This window comes from Bombus bifarius, unplaced genomic scaffold (assembly GCF_011952205.1).
Source record: "Bombus bifarius isolate JDL3187 unplaced genomic scaffold, Bbif_JDL3187 scf7180000008165, whole genome shotgun sequence".
Classification (NCBI taxonomy): Eukaryota; Metazoa; Arthropoda; class Insecta; order Hymenoptera; family Apidae; genus Bombus; species Bombus bifarius.
This window is the reverse complement of record NW_022884487.1, coordinates 1,490,948-1,515,821: the sequence shown is the minus strand read 5'-3', so window position 1 is coordinate 1,515,821 and position 24,874 is coordinate 1,490,948. Positions and strand designations below refer to the sequence as shown.

The 24,874-nt window shown below is 28.8% G+C and overlaps 3 protein-coding genes across 7 annotated transcripts; 2 read left to right on the top strand and 1 right to left on the bottom strand.

Annotated features, from left to right (window-relative positions):
- The first annotated feature begins 4,652 nt into the window (after window positions 1-4,652).
- On the top strand, window positions 4,653-19,823 carry LOC117209114 (calcium-binding mitochondrial carrier protein SCaMC-2). 5 transcript variants are annotated; one of them, XM_033450766.1, is made up of 9 exons: window positions 4,653-5,212; window positions 6,916-7,042; window positions 7,717-7,804; window positions 7,918-8,029; window positions 16,484-16,642; window positions 17,177-17,434; window positions 17,517-17,684; window positions 17,756-18,007; window positions 18,092-19,823. In XM_033450766.1, the coding sequence occupies exons 1-9, from the start codon at window positions 5,021-5,023 to the stop codon at window positions 18,164-18,166; spliced, it is 1,431 nt and encodes a 476-aa protein (XP_033306657.1). In that variant the 5' UTR covers window positions 4,653-5,020; the 3' UTR covers window positions 18,167-19,823. The 5 variants fall into 5 exon arrangements, with proteins under 5 accessions (XP_033306657.1, XP_033306660.1, XP_033306658.1 ...); XM_033450769.1 differs by lacking the exon at window positions 6,916-7,042 and having other exon boundaries at window positions 5,081-5,212; XM_033450767.1 differs by lacking the exon at window positions 4,653-5,212 and having other exon boundaries at window positions 6,921-7,052.
- Window positions 19,824-20,816: 993 nt separating this feature from the next.
- LOC117208975 (6-phosphogluconolactonase) lies at window positions 20,817-22,515 on the bottom strand. The gene is made up of 4 exons (XM_033450530.1): window positions 22,205-22,515; window positions 21,616-21,816; window positions 21,244-21,527; window positions 20,817-21,153 (listed from the first exon to the last, which is right to left on the bottom strand). The coding sequence occupies exons 1-4, from the start codon at window positions 22,323-22,325 to the stop codon at window positions 21,043-21,045; spliced, it is 717 nt and encodes a 238-aa protein (XP_033306421.1). The 5' UTR covers window positions 22,326-22,515; the 3' UTR covers window positions 20,817-21,042.
- On the top strand, window positions 22,497-24,436 carry LOC117208974 (protein ABHD13). The gene is made up of 6 exons (XM_033450529.1): window positions 22,497-22,615; window positions 22,883-23,194; window positions 23,275-23,506; window positions 23,582-23,775; window positions 23,851-24,011; window positions 24,084-24,436. Exons 2-6 carry the CDS (start codon window positions 23,029-23,031, stop codon window positions 24,354-24,356), a joined length of 1,026 nt encoding a protein of 341 aa, XP_033306420.1. The 5' UTR covers window positions 22,497-22,615; window positions 22,883-23,028; the 3' UTR covers window positions 24,357-24,436.
- Window positions 24,437-24,874: the final 438 nt, after the last annotated feature.

The window sequence follows — 24,874 nt, the reverse complement described above, 5'->3', positions numbered from 1 at the left end:
AAAATGTATAGCTAGCGATGGGCGATACTTCGAATTTACAAAAATTCCAGTTTCATATTTACATACCTGGTAATGTAAGATTTCAAAGAAATCTTCATAATGATGTAGCAATTCATGTTTAGTTATGCAGGAAGTCGCATCGTTTTAATTTTTTACTAGCTGCAGTAGGGAGTCTATCATAAAGAAAAATCAATGGAAGAAGTGAGAGTTAGCTGCCGCATTGAAATTACATTTATAAAACCAGTGGAAGGTTGATCGATGTTCCGTTATAGATATCATAATGGGGACATTCATTGACAAGAACAAATTAGACGAACGAGAGTAGATTTGTTAAAATTTAACAGAAAATAATGTCAGTGTTTTATAAACATGACAGGATGTAGTATATTTTGTTTATATGTTTGCACAATGAAGCAAAGAATATTATATTATTGATACATTCGGAAAGAATGCTATTTAACCTGCAACAAGGTTACATGATGAAAATATACGGATACATATAGGTGTTATGCATACATAAAATTAACATATTCTGTTAAAATATTGCATAATTAAGATATATATTGCTTCTAAAATAAATATATATATCTTAATTATAAATATAAATAAATATATATATATACATAATAATTGATTTTTAGCTGATAAAACAAAATTTTTTTTAAATACTTAGCTTTCTTACTGTACTTCCGTTTGCGATTCATGTTTTCATATTTGAAAATATGTTTCTAAATAAAACACAGTTACTTGTACATCATATCACACTTTGTTATATCATAATATTAATACGATGTCAAGTTTGGTACCAAGTCTTAAAATACAAATTCCAGTTCTGGATTTCCTTTTTTTCCTTTTTTAAATTTATTTTTTTGAATAATCATTTATAATTGGTTCTCAAATTAATACAATTTGTACAAAATTGATACATTAATGAGATTATGAGCAAAAGTAATTGAGAAATTTATTTTTCTCATGACTGTTAACTTTCTCCCTTTTTTTGTAAAGTTAAAAAAATTATTTTATTTTTCTATCTTTTTTTAAATCAGTACTAAGAGTCCTATTTCACATTTTAAGTACAAAATGTTACAGTTTTGAATACTTGAAAAATTAAAAAAAAAAGAGAGAAAAGGTAAAATGAGGAAAATTTAATAATGTATAAAATTTTCCTTTATTTGACAATATGTAGTGGAAAATTAACTATAGATTCCATTTGTGCCTGGTAAAAGAACCATTGCATTTTAATTTATTTGCTGTGACTAATTGATTCGTTCGAAACAGTGGTTTTCAAACTATTGGTATGTTTGTAGCAGTTAATATGTTTGAAAGGTTTAAGGAATTTTTATGATTTTTTATTTTTTAATTTCCTTTTTTGTAAATTTATGTTTATCTAGTGCAACAGAGTCTGAGAGCCACTGATTTAAAATTATTTGTTACTAGAAAGTGAACAAAATAATGTAAACAGACTGTTATGCGAGCTGCAGCTCTCACATTTGTAAACATGTTCGATTTACGGACTTACGAGAAATAGAAACAGTCACATTGGCTTCCTCTTAACTATTATCTTAATTTCCTATACTAGACACAAATTAACGTATGTATTATTGGCATACTGTTCTTATTTCTGTATTGAAAAAACAAAAAAAAAAGGAAGATGAAATTAATATTTTTCACAGCAGGATGTGAGTGAGATATGTATTTTATTTTATGGACGAAAATTTATATTCTTGATATAGCTATTTGCTGCATTTGATATAACATCTGTTAATGGAAAATTTTTGTTTCTTTGTTAAAAAAAAATTTACTCACTTAATATTAATAATGTTTTGTACATGTGATAAAAAATTTGATCAAGCTGAGTACATTGATCAAGTTGTAATCTCTTTACAGTATAGTGATTTATGCATTACAATAGTCTTTGGGTTCTTCTCTTTTTTATGAAATAATGTGTAGTATAGATATTCATAATTCCAGTTTTAGTGGAAATGACATAGACTTTTTATGAAATGTAGAGATCAAAGGAAAATTGATCTTTTTCATTAAAACTATTGTTTTGCCTTGCTACACAAAACTAGATATGTTCATGTAGAATATTATTTCTTTCGAACTAAAATGTGCCTTTTGAATCATACATAGCAACACATACAAGACCATATAAAACATTTTGTACAGTTGCACATATTGAGTTCAGTATTTTTGAATCCTGCAGAGGCACATTACTCTGAACCATAGAAAGAAATGTAATCTCAGAACATAACTAGTTTCTTATAAAAAAAATTACGAATAATGGTGCAATTTTATTTGTTTTATTAACTTATAGTAGCAACTTTCTTTCGTTTATCATTAAAATTATAGAAAAAATTAACTTGTTCTACTCCAGTGTATAGAATTACATTTTTCTCCATTCAAACTACATCTATTTTACTTTTAATTAGATGGAGTAATTGAAAACTTTCACATGAAAAAATTAAATACTTTCTTATATTTTTATAAAAAAATATATTTCCATTGCAGATTCGAAGATATATAATATACAAAATATTAAATTATATGTTTGTTTTACATTGAAGGTATCATTGGTATTGATTATGTTTAGATTTGAAACTATATTTATATATGTTTGAAAAATATGTTAGAAACTTTATTATTTATTTTGTTACTGATTTCACAGATACAATTATGAGATCTTAAAGAAAGGTTTATGTAGTACAAATTTTTTATTATGTCTATGAGAACTTCGTTTGCAATCACTATACATTCATCATAATATTATATTCAGATATCACAACACATAATTGGCGATTGTACTGAAGAAAATGTGTGACAATATTGCAGAAAGGGATCACTATTTAATTTCTTGACATAAATCTAACAAATACTTTTTATGTGAAAGTAGTTCTTACATTTTAAATCAAGATTCAACATTCGTTTTACATCAAATGATATAGTTATAAATATCAAATTTTGTTGATTTTACAATTCTGATCAAAGTGAGTCATTTGAATATTCTGTAAAATAAAAATAAGAATGAATGTAAAAGATCAAATGTTCCTTTCTGTAAATGAACACCATATTCACAGTTTGTTCAGAAACAAAAGCTTCTAAGATTATTAATTTCATAAAGTTTTGTTTCAAATTACTATCTAATATTTTATATAATTCCTTTATAAAGACAACTAAAAAGCTTTGAAAAATCCTTGAATATTTCTGTTGTTTAAAGAAATTATGATTGACTAGGTACTGATCTGCTTTTCACAAAAGATGTTGCCCTTTGATTTCTGTTTCTTCTTTCTTTGCTTATTTTGTTTTTATTCGTAGTATGACTCATTAATAAATGTAGAGAATAAAAAGCGAAGAGGGCTGTGTACACTGGGAAGTAATAAGCGCAACAATACTGTTTGTGCAAGCTTCAGATTAATTGCATGTTAAACATGTCACTATGTGTATAATAATACACGCGTACCTATGTTAATGGTATGAAACCACATACAATCTATATTAACGTTCTTTGTTTGAACATAATGAAACAATAATAATTATATACATATCGGTATATAATGCATATAGTCAGTGAGCACTTGGCACTTAGCAGTACTAATAGTACTTTTGTGACACTTACGTTAAATTAATTCTTGATTGTAAGATTTTTTGTTACATTAGCTGTAAACATAATGGGCAATGCATGTATGTACATTTCTGAATTATTACATTAAGGAATTACTTGAAATCGTTTTGTATGTAAAATAAAAAATCTTATAGCGTATGTTTTTATTACATAGAAATTGTTAATATATATTTCTAAATAACATTACATATTAGTATTGCCTATTGCGTTTAACATAATTGTTAGTCTGGCATTTTTAATGTATTTTTCTAAAATAAATAACTATGGAAAAAGTCGTACTATAATATACACATGTGATAGATTCACAGTAGTACTTACTACCCTATTTCGTTCACTACTCTAGAATCTAGAGAAATAAATAAAAATATTTACACTGTTCAATACATCTCGTCTCATATTCATATAGTCATAAATTATTGATTTGATTCGTCCGTTTCGTTGAGAAATACTTTAAGAAATGCTTAGAAGAATATTACAATTCTATTAATTTTTTCGTTCATCGGTGCATGTAAATACAAAAAATTTGAAGTACGAATATTTTGACAATATAATATCGTTGCATCGAGGTAAGATTCTTCAAACGTTTTGTATCGTCTATAAACATTCATAAAAGTTTGATGTATTTTCTAAAAAAAGTGTGCTGTAAGTGAGAGTGTAATATATTTATCTACTCAACACAAATATGAATTTTTTGTTCATTTATCGCTACAAAATTAATTCCTGTCCATTAAAATCAACAATATTATGAAATAAATGCAATCTCGCAAAGAAAAATTCGAAAATCCGCGCGTTCGAAGAATCACTTTTGTCGATCGATGCCGCGTAAAGATGATTCAGAAACCTACCATTAGATGGTGTCTCTGAGTACAGAACACAGGGCACGACGCAGGATGTTCTAGTGGCACCGGATTTGGACTTAGTTGTGCATAGACAATTAGTCAGTTATGTTACGGACGTGGGGGAAAGTGGTATAATTCCACCTTGTATGGTGAATATACGATCTAGACGTATTCGTTTGAAAGACAAGCGTGTGCAAACCCGAGATTTTTCTGTTTACGCATGTTTTCACTTTTACATTTTGAAGTATTCGTAAAAGCTTGACAGTTAAACAGACACGCAAGGTCACATTCTGTTATTGGTAGAAAGTGCACGAATGGTTGGAAAATCGATGTCCACAGTTTAATAGCCACCACGTGTGTGCAGCTATGAGTTCAATCGTACTAGGCGTGTATAACGATCGAAACATTCCGTGCAGTAATCGTATTGAGAATCTGCAAGTGGTTCGGGAAACAAGCACGCATAAAAAATAAGGAAAACAGGGAGATCGTGCAACAGTAACGCAGGTATATACTGGGAAGAAATTTGATACTTCGTAATATAGAAAGTACACAAAGAATAATGCCCGATGGTCGAGGGAGCGCGGTGCATGGCGTAATGCCACCGCATTATTTGCATGAGTTGCCGGCAGAGGATGAGAAGAGGTTCGAAAAGATATTTCAAAAACTAGATCTCGATGGAAACGGGCGAATCGATGTGAAAGATCTGTCTAAAGCGCTTCGTAATGTTGGAGTCGATAAATACTACGCGGAGGTAATTCTATAATTCATATTTTATTTGGTAGATGTTCGTAAACACTACTGTATACGATCGAAGTGCATAACGTAGATGCATGAAATTTTTGAGTATTGAATAGAAATTAATATTTACATGTATAACGCTTTATTACTTTTTTTAAGATAGTTTTGGAACGATTAGGAATTTATAAAATACATACATATATTTCATATAGATAGAGTACTGTTTTGTTAAGTAGCTGGGACAGTTGTTTTGTTAATGTCTTGTTAACTGGTTGTCGCTATCCCTACCATTGCTTCATAGATCGGTACTCCGGCATTATAGTAATGCTTTTCTAACTGACCATGGGTCAGAATTTTATCTGGCCAGCCATTGAGCAATATATATATTTGTAGCAAATTCCAAACATCTCTCTCCTCCGTTAAATGTGAGTGAGATACTGTCAGCTGGCACATATTTATTTGTTTTATAAATATAACACTTGCGAAGTCAGTTCTACATCTACATGACACTTTGTACATTCGAAATTGCGATATTCATTTGTTTTTCCATAGAAGTATTATTATCTCTTATCTCACTCTAACTTTCTATTAATTTAAAATTTTTGGTATAGATCACTCTTTGTTAAAAAATCAGATTCGGTTCTAATTCCTGGTCAATTAGCAAGGCAATATATGTAATGAAATATGTACTTCACTTATTGTTAGTGAATATTCATACTGTACGGTCGAACTGTATAATGCGGATGCATACAACTGTCCAATATTAAATAAAAGTTACTTTCTACATATACGATATTCTTTAAATTTTTCAGACATTATTTAAATGCATTATAAATGTTTTTAAAATATATTTTATATATATGACTTCATCGAATGAGTACGCACGCATTGCGCGCTATGCAGTAAATTTGACTGCAGATATCGCATAAAAAGCTTGACACTAACCTTTATTAGAAATCTCCATTGTTCTCTAATAATGGAATGCATATTTTGACTATTCCATTTTAATTTCTAATAACTTTGAAAAATTGCAACAAAAATTTCTTATTAATTGAATGTTTATCAATTCATAAAAAGTAATAATTAAATAAATTGTATAAAAAATGATAGTTAACAATAAAAATATGAGCCATAAATACTGTATATTTATTAGTTATAAAATAATTTATATGGGACATTTTAATTATTATATAATATCGATAAAGTTTAATTTAAAAATCGTGAATCCGGTTGTTTAACGCTTTATTAAACAGTAGATATTTTTTCTCTAACTCACATTTCAATTTATTTATATTTCTGAGATACTCGCATTACAAATTTTATTTTATCTTACATTTTTATATAACTAATGTAGTAACTACCTTGAATATACTGTAAGCTAGTCCGATTTAAGATATTCAAAAGATTTTATTTAATTTAAGGAAGGTTGTCGCTGCAGTTTGTAGTTAATACAATTTACGTAATTTCATCAAGGCTAATACCCAGTGTTATACTATTTTTTAAAGCTTCAACGGAAAAACGCGTTCTAATATACAAATTCAAAGCAAATTTTTATTTATTTATGTATCAAAATTATTGGAAGAAAACATTTTTCATTTATCAAAAATTTATCGAGATCGATCTGGATAAATTTTTATTTCTCTCAGAAATACACATATGTATACGTTAATTTCTTGATTAATTTTTATACAATTTGAGCGTTTTGCTTTTTTTCAGCAATTTTTGGCCAGTTCGGATAGTACTAAAAGCGGTGATATTACACTAGCAGAATTTATACACTACGTTCGCGAACATGAAAAAAATCTGCGTCTGCAATTCTCTCATCTTGACAAGAACAAGGATGGTCAGTAGATGTACGAAAAAATGACTATTGTGCAATGTACATAACAGAGAACTTGATGTCTACCTCTGTTAGCGACTTCCCTAGACACTTCTATTTAAAGTAATTTTTTATGCATTGATTTTTGATGCACACTATTTCATGGACATTAATTGACTGAAATATATTCTATTGTTATTAAATACCTATTTTTCTCTTACACATTACAACATAAAAATAATTACAAATTTTTTTGCATAATATTCTATTTTTGATAAAATTTCTTAGTTATTATTAAAAATTTTATTATAAACTTTCGAAAAAAGAGAACTAGTTTCCCTAAAGTTCGAAATTTACTGTATATAACTGTTCTAAAAGTTTTAAATTATAAATTTCATTAAAGAAGTAAGTGAAATTGGTTAAAATTATTTCGAAATTTTAGCAAAAAATAGAATTCTACATTTGATTTAAAATTAAATGGTTAAAGAGTCGCTTTCCATAAATAGTACTTTTTATGTATCATTTTATACACGGATGACAATCTTAAGTTTACTCAGTGTCGAGGAAATAAACCGCAATCTATAAGTTCATAATCGTTGTTCTTTTCTTCGTTTACCTGTTAGTACTTAACTTGTTAATGTAATAAACAAACGGTAACATAATATTCATCATATTGTAATTGAAATTCATTTCCGCAGGTAAAATCGATTTAGAGGAATTGATAAAAGCATTCGAAGAATTGGGAATAAAAATGGATTATAATGAAGCGAAGAAGTTATTGCAGCGGTTAGTACAATGCACAACAACGTATTTTAATATTTTATTTTTTAGTCTGATATAAAGATTTTTTATTTATGTAAACAACAAAATAAAATAAAGTTTATAATATCGATTTGTAGGATGGACAAAGATGGAAGTCTTACTATAAGCTTTAACGAATGGCGAGATTTTTTGCTGTATGCACCGAGTACCGATCTTCTAGGTCTTATTGAATACTGGCATCATACAAACGTAAGTAATTATTATGATGTACATTACATTATGATCTACATTAATAATCACTCGGTATTCTTATATATTTATGAGTGCAAATATTCAGAGAATACATAAAAATATATAAAATACACGTTATAATTTTTAGTAGACTATATAGATTCTATTTCGTTCCATCATAAAATTATATAAAAATCTGCAGTCTAATAATTGCTACACATTATTTTATACAGAATATCACGACTGTTTTTATTGATTTCTAATATGTGTTTTACCTATCATTATATGATATTTGATGAAATGTCGACGGTAGTATCATAAAACAAATAAATCTGGGACCATCTACTACTCTATATACTAATTGTACGATGAACTCATGGGTGTAGTTCGTGTATGTATACGGAAAAATGATCGAGTCGATTTAAACCTCTGATTCGTTGACAGAAAAGGCTTGACCGGAGGTGTGACGTAGCGATTGTCATTCAAAATGACCTTGATAGTCTTCCAGCTGTTTCTACCACTTTTCCCCGCTAAAACGCATCCCCTTCCTTCTTTGACTTGATTTCGCCACGCATGCGCTGTTCGGACAAACAATTTTCTTGCACATGCGCCTTCATTTTGTACGAGTATAGTATTTTATTGCTAGAGCAAAGAAGAGAAAAGTAAGAAATCTAACGACCAACGATGTTTCGTGAAGATGAATTTGAAATCTTTAAATTGTGATCGTTTTCTTCGGTATAACAGAGAATACCTACAACAGTGAAAAAGACGTTAGTTGAAACAAGGGTTATCGAACAAAACAATCTTATAAATGGAGTTTTGTATCGATTTTGCTATCTTTCTTCATACTTTCATTTAATAGAAGAGAAACCATTAAAGTAACGTAATGTAGTAGCATTTAACGTTTAAGTTCGGTTCGAATATTAACATCTCTTAATTTTATTTTGCAATTATTTGGCATTGTCAGACTTTTATCAGAGACTTTTGGTCATTTCGACGTCTATTAGTGATAAACTTGAAATAACAACTTAACTTTGCATAACTGTTATGATTATTATTTAAAAGAATAGCGTAAATATTGTTTACTAAAACGTGCATATATATGTTAGATAATATGTGGGTAAAGAACAAAAAACAATTACGGATTGGAATCAATATTTTGTTATTGTCTATAGACAGTAAATTAATTTAAAGACTATCGATGATATTTAACGGAAAATATCTCTGTTTTTTCATCATGTTGTAGTTTAAATTTAACCGTATACCGCGGAATTTTTCAGCATAGTGAAATATTTCGCAATGTTTCGTCAGCCGTGCACTCACTTACTGTGCGAGGTCATCGTATTCAGGAGACAGAAAGTGCTGTACTACAAATTTGCAACTGAATAATTCCAACACTAATATTTCTTAATTTGAAATCTGAAATATTCAAATTAAAAATATTTCAAATCTGAATCATAGTTTATAATTAAACACGAATCATGTGAAAAGCTAAAATTTTAAAATACCATAAAACAATTTTATTTTTTGTTTATAATTGCAAAATACGTTGTGGTATATATATATAATTTTTCAAAAATTAATTTTTACCATATACTAAATATATAAAAATTTCAAATATTTTAAGGGCGGAAGTGAAATAATGCTGATGATCGAAGATCTATCATTCAGGTCTCTATTAGTTTTCTCACGTGATGACGCATTTCATTATTCACGTGCGTGCATATTATGGCTGCAACAGTCTCAGTCTATATATGACTCACATACATAATGCATACAAATTCTACCTAGGAATCAACATGGCGTGAACAAAATTTCACTTTTTCATGCTCTTTTTACCTAGGCAGCCTTTTCGCCGCACATTCAATGGCTACAAACAGTGTATTACTATTTAATTGTATTTAACACCATTGTATTTAATTAATCAATCAGATTAAAACATATTAAATTTCATATGACTTAATAGATATTTTCATATGATTATTACAAATTTGTCAGTATAAAAACCAAATGTATAGAATCTGACGAAGAAAAACACTTTATAAAAAAACAAAGCTATACGTGAATACTTTTTGTAGCCACTGTATAAAGAAAATTGTTAAAATATTTCTTTTACCGACTGATTAAGTACGACCGCCGCGTGTGACTAACAATGAGTTAGCTCGCTTCTTATGGTATTCAGTTTTCTGTGCCGGAATAGTTGACTTTCACGTGAAAAGAGGCCACGTGGCTACACGTCCTTCTCAAATGCACTAACGCGCCAGTTAATATACACAAGCGTTCTAAATTGGAACATCAATAGGAGTTTGGATTATTACAATAATGCTATCTGTTATTCATCACTATTGTAAAAATAAATTCTCCTTAATGTGAGAAAATGTAAATTATATTGAATTGACAATGATTATAGAACAGTAGTCAGTATTCCACAAATTATCTTAGATTCTGAATTAATTTTTAATGTTATTAATAGATAAGGGGGTGTACTTTGATATAATGTACTTAAAAAGAAAAACAACCTATTCAGTCCCAAAATTTTTACAATAGATGACAAATCCATGTTTTCTGGCAAAGCTAATTTCATACTTAATATTTAAAATACGATAACCAATACTTTCGGAATCAATATTTTTCATATAAATATTTTTCAAAGAAATCCCATAACTAAGTTTATTAAAAAAGGCAGTTTTGCTAATAGATGTATATCGCTGACAAAATATTGAACTTTAAAATTGCTTTCAAATGAGAAGCTAAAAACGTGACATCATTAAAAATTGTTTAGAACAAAATTATGATGCGCAGTTTATTTTACATATTTTATGTATTGTTGAATATTACGTGCATTCTGTAAATTTCTGGGTCTTGGAATTTTTCATAAATGCGAAAACATCTACTTATAATTATCATTGCCCTATGGTCTTTGTATTTTAACATATTTAACGACTTAATAAAATATCAATTGGTATAGCAAATTTTTTAACAAACTGAAAATTAACCACGTTGCAAATATGGAAAGCTAAAATCAGTTTACGACAGGTATACAAAGTACTTTGAGTAACGTGACGTAGTAGGCAAGAAAGTAGTGGGGGCTTCCCCGTCTAGACGGCCATATGTCATATCTTTGTTTCAATACTCGTATCCGTATATCCGTACTGTTCCTGGGCACTCTTCAGTCTTGAGATCGGACTCCGAGCTCTCAAATCGCTGACTAATGGCGAGGCTCGTTTTATCTAGTTCCCCTCTGTATTTCGTTCAACAAGATTCGCTTAACATTATTCATATCTTCGCCCTGTGTCCTCTATAATGTGTTAGGTACACGTATAAATTGTTCGATTGAAGTTCAATTCGATTTTTTAATATCAACAAGAAAAGATTATTTAGTGAATACAACTTCAATTATATTCTTCAAATAATGTACACGTTGAAAAATTCAGGATTTCTGAAACATGATTGTGTTTCGTCCACTTGTATGGTGTGTGAGGAATTTCTTCAGAATTACCATGAATTATTGCAAAGGGTAAGCGATTCCTTCTCCGATGTAATAACGCAATTATCTATAGACACCGAAAAAGATGACAAGTTTAAATGTGATTAAGAATTTCATTGTGATTTTAATTTTTTTCAAACTTTAAATATAATACTCTCATAAGGAAGGAAGGGAAAAGAAGAGTTTAAGATTGTTTTAATTATTATTATTCTGTATGAATTTTTATAAAATTTTAGTCTTAAGGATTATAATAAGATAGTAAGAATATTTTGTATTGATATGGATATTTGTGAGAGGTTATAAGGCCGCGTAGAGGTTATGGCTGAAAATATCACGTGGTGGACAATGGAGAAAGCAGAGGTTCAAACATATCGCTAAACTTTCCTTCAACGTATCTTTCGAATAAATTTCTTGAGAAATTTATTGAATTTCAATAAGCGTGGTTTAATATGAAAATTTATTCATAACTTAGAAGTATCAAAATATATAATTATTTTATGATACTATAGAAATTTCATTAATTTTATTAATCATGTATATATGATGTATCTAGAAATTTGGTAACATAATTAACATTGGATTTACGATAAATGATGACAGCTGTCAGAACGGACAAACGAATAACTCGTACGCAAGATTAAATGAAGTTATGTTTTAACAAGGAATGTGTACCCGGCAATCGCGAAGTATCAAACGATGATTCATCGTGAATGCAAACCTTTTTCTTCTCTAGTTCGTTCCAGATTGTTCTGCACAAAAGTCTGTTATTGCTAGCTGAACTTTACGCGGGAAATTTTACAATTGCTTTTATAATTGGTTCTAGTTAAGCAAAGCACATCAAAACTGAAATTTTATAATAGCTTTTAAACAAATAGGAAAATAAGTGGGTAATTGAATTGTTATATAAATCGTTGAATTATTTAAAAAATAAAAATTTATTTACTAGTGAGTAGGGAAATATGCGAATGAAATTCAGAAATTTAAAATGAAATTATCCTGTTGCTATCTATGAAGATTTATTTACTGCGTGTAGAGTACCAATTATTATCAGAAATACCATTTGGAAGAAGCCTGGGTAGGAGTATTATATGAGTATCAAAAAATATATACAATAAAAAATTAAAAATGAAATTGTATTATTGTCATCTATGGAAATTTATTTATGACTATTGTCAGAAGTGACGTTTGTGGGATGCTTGGGTAGGAGTATTGTATAATGTCAACAGAATTGCATAATGTTCATGCATGTAGAAGTATAAAATAGACAGTCTATTTCTAGAATTACTATCCCTTGTGCATTTTAGATTGTTATATATGTAGAATGAAAGTTAACAAATCTCACTTTTAAAAAGCAAAGGAAAGATTACTATTCTTTAAATTATTTTATCCCTTGGAATATAAAAATTGTAAAGATATTGCAAAATAATTGGTATACATTTCTGAAACAAATATGTATAATATGCAATATAAAGTAAGTGCTGTAGCTTGTAACCAGGCGATTGTTATTTGACACTTGAGTCTTGATATCGGTTTCCCTTAAGTTTCATTTGTGTTTTATGACTTAAGACATAATAATATAACTCTACCGACCAACAATTCTGCATTATTTTATCACTCTTTTACTACATCATAAATCATAATAAAAATAAATTAGCAAAAGTATCATACATATTCTTCTTTTACTGTTAATATTAAAAGGTAAAAACCATTTTAAATATATATTTTGTAAATATAGAACCATTTAAATAATGACAAATAAATACTAACAATTGAACTATTCACGAGAACAACTGAATAGTTCCGAAAGTCAAAAGATGGAAACTTTAAATATTTAATCGCGGTTGATAAACGTCTCTCTTTGATTAGATTTATCAGAGTATCATTTTAATCAAAACATCTCAGTGTGTCTAGATTAACGCGAAACGCATGTTACTCATATCTTATGTACAATAATTTTAATTTAAGAATTCTCTGCAGACAGAATAAGTGAATTGTTTCGTGAATGAAAACGTCACAAATTACTTTTAATTAATCGAAAGTAGAGGTCTCTATTTGTATGTAAATACATGCGTATTAAAAATATTTGTACTTCAATCCTTATAAATTTTGGTACACAAAACCTTACACGTTATGTAGTATGTTAAATGACCTCTATTCCGAAAAAACATATTTAACACTGCTTTAAATAGTTAAAGCTAACTATAAGAAAAAACAAACGGTGTACTAGTTAACATTAATGTTTTCTAAAGTCACTACCATTTTACATGTCAGGTTTTTCTCGCAATAAAAATGATTGTTGTGAGTCAAAAGCATTACGCTTAATTAACTATAGTTTACTCTTCTTCAGCTACCGGAATTGTGCGCCTTCTAGGTATTTAGCTAGATTCAGAATTAGCGACCTGTCACGTGATTAAGGTGTTCTCACATGTAAAAGAAATAATACGCGAATTGAAGAAAATTTTAAAGTTAGGTTTGGGCAAGGTACCAAATTGCTTTGTTGGCTTCTGGCCAGACTTAACTGCAGAAACCTGCATACTTCGTTTCTCTCAGTCGTTCTTTGGATTTATTCAGTTTTAAATCGAGTTTTTCATCCTTATCCTTCGAACAAGCACAAAAAACTGTTCCATGATGGATAGCGTGGATATAGATACAGATATTATTCTTTAGTTTAACGTAAAGTTAAGTATCTACGATCGGTATTTCTTTTATTTATTTTACTCGGTTCTTTGTTTCCCAAGCGATATGACGTTTCCGAGAAAAACTCTCGCAATAGATAAGTTTGCTTCTCTATTCGTTTTCATCGGGTCTTATTACTAAACTGCGGATGTTGATGCAATTTTATATTTTTATGAGCATAATTAAAGAAATGGAATCTAAATAAAAATTTGTTTCATTTATTAAATATTATAATAAGTATTCTATTTTAGATATTTTATGTACTTTTGCATTCTGTAGATTTTTTAAACATTCACAGTTTACTTACTACATTTCAGTTCAAACATCTTGTACGGATATCGACATATCTTCCTTTAAGGTCATGTCATCTTTCTTAATAAATACATCTAGAGTGTTACTTGAGATTCAGTAGAAATACATTTTTTCACATGAATTGTGCTAGTTGGGAAATTAACTATAACGTTTACAACATTAAGATCGTCCACTTGATTCCTTGCGAATATGTTCACAATTAATAGGCGTATGCTGCTATCGATTGCCTTTTTACACAAAGATATCGATAATAGCTGCTTGTATAATCAATCAAAGGCGTGCAAGGTCAAAATCTAATTCAGTGAAACCTAACTGCGTCAAAGTTATTTGGTAGCAGTTTCTATCCTTTTTTATACCTAATTTATCGAAGCGGAAATAAAATCCGCTTTTTTCTTCTTATTGTTATTCAGGTACTTTTGCCGCTCGTTGTATCAAGGAGAACAACTTTGCCGCATATTTTTGATTAACCATTTACCTTTCTCGTCCAAAGTCTCGCTTATAGAACTTAAAATACAATACATTTTATTGTAGGATCGCGACTAGTACATATCATGTTAATGACCTCATGTTAATGACATAATAATGATGTTTAGGACATTAAAAAAACAAACATATATAGATGTCAAGTTAATAACAAATATTTGCATTTTCAAGCGATCTGCTAATATTAAGCTTATCGTACAATTATTTTTTCGTGATAAAATAGATTTAAAGCTAATTACCTAAGTTATTAATATGTCTGCAAAACCGCTAAACGTTTCCCCTTCGTTTCGTTTACATACGTGTTAGAATATTTATTTCAGGCAAACCCGACGAACGAAATATTTCTAGAAATTACATTTTTGAAAATTATATAAAAGATTGTCATTAATTCGCATAACTTTCACTACAAAATTATCCAAAACTTAATTGACTCGAAACGTCCAGCTGCTTTCTAAATGTAGATAGCGTCGATGTATATATATGGAGTTTCATAATTGTTTGAAATAGCGTTTTAAAAAGTTCGATTATTTGATGAGAGAAATCGTGTTGAATTATAAGAAAAATGAAGAAAACTTAATCGCAAAATATGATGTAATGTCTGGAACTGATAAGAAAGTTGAAAATCCGAACTGTGTTTGAATAATTTGAGAAGCATATAGTTGATCGGAGTTCAAGAATTATCTGACACGTGGTACGCGAACTACCGGCAAAGCGTAGCTGAATATGTATTATAATGAGACTGGTGTTAACCAGTGAACACTGGTTCAAAATGTATTGGAAGATAAGCGGTCGTTGAAACGTTTATTTTTCAGACGAACGTTAAAATTATTGCTTTTAAATTTTTCAGTGAAAATCAACGACGTCCTAATAAAATTTGATATTATCTAAGTATTCAATATTATCGAATAATCCATTTAAATATCCAAATCAATGACTAATATAAGATATTTCTTGTAATTAGGTCAAATCATCAATTGGAAATGAAGATAGGAAATAAAAAAAGAATATTATTAGGAAGAATTAAATAATTTAAAGTGAAAACAAAGGAACATATCGATTGGTGTATAAAAAAGATATTTAAAAGTGTAGAAATGTCTTAAAAATTTCCGAGATTCTTCCTGCACTTTTGGAGCATATCATGTATCATGTAATATTCTTGAAATTCTTGTTTATCTTCTATAATTTTAAATCCACGATTGTATACAATAAAAACACCCTGTATATATGTGTTTGAGTCGTGCAAGTTGTCAATTTTTTTTTAGTATTTTGACAATAATGAGAGTCACATGTATTTATGCATAACAGCTAAATGTCAAAATCACAAAATATGCCGGGTAAAAGGTTAATCGTTAATGAAGTAATCATGCACGACTTATCAAAGTTAAAACTATGTTTTCGCGGTACGGTTCCTTTTAAATGCAAAGTGGAGGTTCGTTTTTGGTGCGTTCATTAGTTAGGGTACTTGTTTGTAGAGATAAGATCTAATAATTATATTGGTTATTGCTTTTTTTCAGTATATGGACATTGGGGAGGACATTGGTGTCCCTGAGGATTTCACAACTGGTGAAATGGTCTCTGGAATGTGGTGGCGACATTTGGTGTCCGGTGGTGTAGCAGGTGGTGTATCACGCACATGTACGGCGCCTTTGGATCGTATTAAAGTTTACTTGCAGGTGGGTTTGCAATAGAAAAATCCCAATAAATTTGTTTTATAAAGTTAAATAAAAAAATTCAAACTATTTAACTTTATGTAATGTAATTTATTAAAATTTCTGAAAAGTCAGAAAACGATTGATTATCTTAGTGGATTGAAAAAATAAGGAAAAGAGAAACTAAAGCTCAAATGTATACAATGGCTCAGAACAGTATTTGAATACCTATGCAAACTTTTATGGATACATTATATGTATTATCTAAAATAGACTCAACTATTAACTACCAAGTTTGATTCAAATTTTATCATGTTTATAATTGTGACAGTCATGTCTCATTATAGCACTCATGAAATTTCAAGATGTTCTATACAACAAATATGATGTATAACATGGAAGTTTTCTATGGTAAATGTGCAAATATTTCCATTGAGCTATTGTAGGCATAGTTTAATAAAATATAGAATCAAAATGTTAGATACATATTAAAAATTAAAATCACAGTTAAATGAATAGCTCTCTACTTTACTTTATTTTAAAGAAAAATGCTTTCAGGTACATGGAACGCGACACTGCAAAATCAGGAGTTGCTTCAGGTACATGCTGCGCGAAGGTGGCTCTATCAGTCTGTGGAGAGGAAATGGTATAAATGTACTTAAAATTGGACCAGAGAGTGCGCTGAAATTCATGGCTTATGAGCAAATTAAGAGAACGATTAAAGGAGATGACGTTAGAGAGCTCGGACTTTATGAACGATTAATGGCTGGATCTTTAGCTGGTGGGATTAGTCAGTCAGCCATATATCCACTTGAGGTATGAAATTCATGTAACATACCGTAACACCAATGTAATATTTTCATTATTTTTTAGTGATATTGTTCGTGATATATTGCAGGTGCTCAAAACTAGATTTGCTCTTAGAAAAACAGGAGAGTATTCGGGTTTAGTAGATGCAACAAAAAAGATATATAGACAAGGTGGTTTGAAATCTTTTTATAGAGGCTATATTCCTAATTTAATGGGAATAATTCCATATGCTGGTATTGACTTGGCTGTGTACGAGGTAAATATATAAAAAATGATTGATAGTTAGTAATCTTTAGTTGAAATATTATTCCTTTTTTTTTTGTATAGACTTTGAAAAACAGGTATTTACAAACACACGACAAAAATGAACAACCACCCTTCTGGATATTGTTATTATGCGGAACAGCTTCAAGCACAGCCGGTCAAGTGTGCTCGTATCCACTAGCGCTAGTCAGAACGCGGTTGCAAGCAGATATGTCTCCAGGGAAGCCTAATACTATGGTTGCTGTTTTTAAGGAAATTATTAAAAATGAAGGTATTCGCGGTTTGTATAGAGGTTTAACCCCAAACTTTTTAAAGGTATGGAATAATTTACATAACGATTAATTTTTGATAAATGGAGATCATAAATTATTCATATATTTTTTATTTGTTTTTTTTTAGGTTGCACCAGCTGTGTCGATTAGTTACATGGTGTATGAAACCGTCAGGGATTTCTTGGGTGTTAATATGACGTGATGATTATTTATTTTAGGTGATATTAATTTAACTAAATTATTCTTTAATTACATCATAATGTATACAAGCAAGCCAGTCGTTGGTTGAACAAACAATTCGGCATGTTCTGCCTTTTGTTATATGTAATATCGCTTATTTATTGTTAACTCGAAGCTTCTACGATTATTTAAGCATTTGCCATTCTATTTTCCAATTGTATATCACACTATTAAACTCATAAAACATATTTATAACAAATTTCACATAAGGAGATAAGTATAACAAAAGTGGCCAGCATAAAGAATTTTAATTAATTTCCAATGAGTTCACATTTATACACTCCGTGTATACATCATGCTAACTAGTTTAAACGTATTCATTGTTATGACTTACACTTATATTTCGCTTCTATGAAGAAGAACAAAAGTGTAAATTTATAATTTCGAAATAGAAATGATAGTATAAAGACCAGTGGAAGAAAAGAAAATAGTATTATGTCTTATAATTTTATTTTGATCGTTTTTTATGGAGAGGAAATAAGGATGTGGTTGATAGTTGTAATATTAAAGAAAAAAGGAATTCCTGTACGATCCACGTACGATTTGCAAGTCAAGTAATCTACAGATGGAAATGTAATTTTATGAAAATGTAAACGAATGTATTGTTTAGAAAATACATTAGATAATGTTGCAAATTCTGAAAATAGGAGGATCGAGTTATATTATTGCTGTGATATGTATGGTTATAAGCTAAATTGGAAACATAATTCAGTGCATAACATCCTATCAATTTTGTAAATGCGTTTTATTTTTATTGTAAATTTCTTCCAGTATTTAATGATAATAACGAAAATAATAATACCAATAGTAATAATAATAACAAATCCGCTATTATCAAGGTGTTATGCTATGAGTTATTGCAAACACTGCACATCTATAATTTATGTGTTAAACTTGTTCCATGAACGAGTACTCTATCCGCGATATTACATTTATTACACGCATTGTTTTAACATAATTCTCTGATTAAATGAATCTTGTAGGCATGTTATGTATATTCTATGTATTATAAATATGTATATTTAAACTCCAAAGAAGTACATCACGATATAGCATTATATTCGTGCCTGTTTACTTCTTTCTTCAAAATAATCACGAGTGTTGAGTGATGACGATAAAAAAATAGTTTCACAATTTATCTTTGGACAAGTATCAGGTATTATTTTCACGTATATTTTTAAAATCAAAGATGTCCTCTTATTTTTTCCATCACGTTTTTAACATAAACGAAATATAATTTAAATAAAGTAGCTACAAATTACAAAACCCATTTTTTCTGGGTACTTCTAGCATTTATATTAGATGTACGTACTGTATAGAAACATTTAACTGAATCAACATTTTCGATTACTTTTTTAAGTCTATAGAATGTTCGTTGTGCTTTGGAGTAGAATTTTATAAATAATCCATACGAATTTGGAAGAACCGTAAAAAAGTAATTTGACGTGTCGTTTAAAATTAAAACGTTTTACAGCATTACGCAGTTAATACAAATTATAACGGAAGTGACGATTGTCATGTGAAAAAGATGTAAATTAATAGTTTTTTAGTTCTTTTTATGGCTTGATATCTATTGTACACATAAAATTTTTGTAAAAAAATAAAGGTAATTTATTAAATATTGTAAAAATTTTAGTTCCTAAGTAATTAGCACTGATTACTGAATTTGACTGATAGCGGATGTTATCTGTTAAGTGCATATTACAAACGATATTCCTGCCTTGAACAATATACATACATTAATGATATTAATTCCATATTATGATATACAAAAATATGCATCGTATAAAAATAGTCACTTTTTGCTGCATACTTATTTATATATATCAATACTTATTAATTTTATATAAACTACCAAAGATAGAGACTGTCTTTTACGATCTACTAAACGAAGATATAATATTTATACTAGATATATCTATTTACTTCTGTATACAAAATGACAATGATTATGATATTTTCTCGTGCAAATAAAATACTGAATAAAGATTTTAAATAATTACTTTGCTTACTGTTTTTCGATCCCATGATAAATATTTCAATACAGAATTAAATAGAAATTGCTATGAGAATTACATACCATTATATATTGTTCTATTGATGGTATGATATAAACAATAAAAATATATTCACATTTTTATATATATATTTTTTTACCATAAGGATTTTATTTTAATGTTTTATTTAGTAAATATTTGTATTTTTGCTTGGATTTCTTGACATTATTTATTTTTATGAAAAACATAATTTATGATAAATCGAATTACGTAATGTTAAATATATTTGTAATTACATAATATTTTAATTTTTTATATTTATTATATCTAGATAAAAATAAATATTGCTAAATATTTGTACGTTTTTGAAACGTATACTGTCTTATTTTAGCATCCAAGATATTTGCTACTTAAAAATTTTTTAAGCCATTTTTGTTTTATATGATTTTCTAAATTTATTAAGATGATATAATAAGCATAAACCGCAGTTTGATGATAATAATAATGAATGAGTAATGTGGTATAAAAATGCTTTACCTTATTATACTTTATACCCATTATAATTAAATGTTTACAAATTGAGATGAAAAAATAAAATATTGGAAACTAATATTAAAATATGTAACAGAACCTAATATATTTCAAATGATATTAACATCACAATAAACAAATATCAATCTTTGAGCAATAAATTACAAAAAATGTCATTTAGTTACTTTTCTATTATTAGGTATCTTAAGTAAGATGCACATACGTATATAAAAGTAAGCTCAAAAAATTTGCTGAGCATTAGGACAAGATATTAACATGGAATGTCATAGTCAATTTAATGGAATGTGGTTTAGGCTGTTTCTAGAAATTTTGCAGCATCTTCATCTAGGACCCAATACAATTCTCCATTGTGGGGTTGAACACGAGCAGCTGGCAAATTTTCTCTATCTTGCAAAACTCGCTGTTAGATATTAAATATTAAGAATAAAAATACTTTACATGAATTATAACTTAAAAATTAGTTTCCTTTAACCTTCAATGAAATAATCACCTTAACAATTCCAGCTTTACCATATCCGGTAATAGCAAATATGCATCTTTTTGCATTATTTATCACAGGAAGAGTGAGAGTAATACGAGATAGAGGTGGCTTAGGAGAATCATTAATAGGACAAACCCACAAGCTTGCTTCGTTTAGAAGTTTGTGACCAGGGAAAAGAGAGCATATATGTCCATCTAGACCCAATCCCAAAAGAAGCACATCAAAACATGGAACACGGTCAGGAGGGAAAAATACAGACATCTTCTTAATGTAATCTTTTGCAACATCTTCGGCTATAAGTATAATAATGTAATTATATAACTGCTATTTTATGGGAAAAAAAAGAAGAAAGAGATTATAGATTGAAAGATATTATTTTACCAGACAGATCAGGATTAATTTTTATAAATTGTTCTTCAGTTATTGGTATTTTTCCAATCAACTTTGATTTATATACTCCATAAGTAGAATCATTGCTATCGAAAGGAACAACTCTTTCATCACAGAAGAAGAAATACCATTTACTCCAATCAGTTGTAACATTAGGTAAACTGTCAACCAATAATTGTACCAAAGACCCCCCTGACAAATAATTTCAAAATTTTATTATTAGTTTAATATTTTAATGTAAAAAAATAACTTTTGTTCTTGTAAGAGGTATAAATGGTATATGTAAGAGGTATAAATTAAATATTGGAAATAAAAAAATGAAAAAAGATATTATTGTAAGAACAATAACCTGCTCCCTTAAATTGGAATCAAATGAAAAAAGAAATAAATATAAAATCTCGTTAATTGCATAATTTTTTACAGCATGTATAACCTATAAATGTACGTATTTTAAATGCAAATATTACTTTCAGATTTTCTTTAAAATATATCTTATAAGGATGGAACACTCAATGGACATGATTAATCATCTGTTTTTATCATTTTTGTATTTATAGTGTTTATGTGAGAAGTATATCACCTGATAGTCCGACTTTAAACGTATCACCAATAGTAAGTGCTTCTTCAGCACTCGTTTGAAGAAGGTTAGACAAACATGACACTACGGTTCCATCCCGAGGCTCGACTAGTATTTTCTCCATTATTTATAAGTAATTTTAAAATAACACTTAAATTTCTAATCGTAAATAAACGAAGAACTCTACGTGAACAGTGAGACTCGTCTTGAGTATAAAGACGTAAGGTAGTATTAGATATACATATAGAATCGGTTAACAGCAATCAGAAATCAGAATACAGCATTGGACATTCACGATGACACGTGATAAACTCGCAATACTATCTTCTAAATGTAACACTATGATCGCGCCGCCAATTTGTTTTGTGTTTGTGTATGAACGTATCTTTGTCCAACATGAAATTACGCTATGAAGTACATCGCTTATTATAAAAAATTTATTATTTATATTTCAGTATTTATACTATTTTATCGATTTATATTTGAGCATGTAACAACAATATTTATTTTAATCCATGTTTCATAATTCTTCAAAAATTGAAACTATTTCATTTTATACTATGTAATCTCTGATCTAATAAATTTCTTTGAAAAGCGAAATGCATTTATTTATCAATACAAATCCAAAGTTTTTATGAAATGGATCATATTTATAAAATAAAATTTTGATACGAATTTTAGGTTATAAAGTCTTCAATGATAACTGGAATATTTGACTCAGTGAAGCAGTATGATCAAATCAAGATGTGCAATGTTGTACACTTACTGAATATAAGAGTGATTTAGATGATTATTAGTCATTTTTTTGAAAATACTACGTAACAATCATGTCATTTTGTATGAGACTTGCTCGAAGCAAACCCATCCGTTTATTAGGGAGTATAGCTATCAAATGTTGGGCTTTCTCTGGAACTTATATACTTGCCTGTTTCCTTCTATATTGGTTGTACGGTGGGATTTCTGCTTTCTTTCTACTTTGTTTTGCTACTACAGGTATATCTATTAATGTCTTCTATCAAATTTTTATGTTTCTAACAATGGTAGGTGTGTATCTTAATCAATATATATTGTAGGTATATTGTATCATAGAGAAGATCAACTTGTTTATCGTCCAGAGTCACCAGCTAATTCTCGGATATATGTTCCTGCACCTTCGATATTTAATTTACCTTATCAAAGCATTTATACTAGATCAGGGGATGGTACCATGTTACACATGTTTTTTATTTCTCAACCAGAGGATAGAATAAAAAAGGTGCCTACTTTGTTATTTCTTCATGGAAATGCTGGTAATGTAGGACATAGGTCAGTGACTTTTGCCACTTTATCATATAATTTTATTTTGTAATATGAGATAATAATTCTAGAACTATATTTCAGACTAAAAAATGCAGTTGGATTATACCATACTATCCAATGTAACATTTTAATGTTGGAGTATAGAGGCTATGGTTTATCACAAGGATCACCATCTGAAGAAGGTTTATACATGGATGCTCGTGCAGGAATTGATTATTTATCTAGTAGAACTGATATAAATACTAATGAAATAATCGTATTTGGTAGATCATTAGGTACTTATATTTTTTAAATGAGTCATTTTTATGAGTTTTATAGTGTATGTTTAATATGCTCTAATATTTCTATAGGTGGTGCTGTAGCTGTCAATTTAGCTACAAAGCCAGAAAATTCACAAAGAATTTGGTGTCTTATTCTTGAGAACACTTTTACTAGCATTCCTGATATAGCTGCGCTACTTTTTGGATTGAGATGTTTACAATATTTACCCCTTTTTTTATATAAAAATAAGGTAAGATAATTTCTCTTATAAGTTAGTTTCTTTCAGTTGAATCATTTCTAGTTGAGTCATTTTGTATTGTAGTATCTGTCCATCCTCAAAGTGCGGTCAGTAACGGTACCTACATTATTTATTTCTGGTTTAGCGGATACGTTAGTGCCTCCACGTATGATGCAAGAACTTTACAAGAACTGTAAAAGTCCGTGTAAAAAAATACTTTCGATTTCAGGAGGTACACACAATGAAACGTGGTGTCAACCTCGATATTACAAAAATATATGTAATTTTTTAAATGAATTGAGGGAAAATCCTCCAGTCCAAGTGACGTCTAGTCACTGGCAAATAGACGATATATAAAGACAAATTGCAAAGCTCACTTTACGTCCAAAGCGATGATTACATTTTAAAAATTGTCCATCTTAACAAATAAAAAAAAAGATAGATTAATGTATCAGGATAAGTTATTAATCTTTATTGTGATCAAACAATTTAATTACAAACACAATTTAGCTCATAATTAATGCGGATCAATCTTCTATGAGAATATTTTATTAAAACATATATTAAGATTGCAATATTGGAAGTGATGCAATGTTTGAGATCATCGAAATATCATGATTTAAATTTAGTTAAGTGTCTGTCATGCACTTGAAATTTGTGAATAACTAAATAAGACCTTAAATCCTTCCAATACGTAGGGTATTTTTAGGAAATGTTTAGATAGTCTTAGTTAACTATTTTCATCGAAAATGGGCTGTTTTTGTATAAAAAAAATATATACAATTATACGAATACTAATGTATTTATATGTGTGAATTAGAAATATATATTTATTTTAATGTTTTGATAAATATATTATTATATATATATATTCT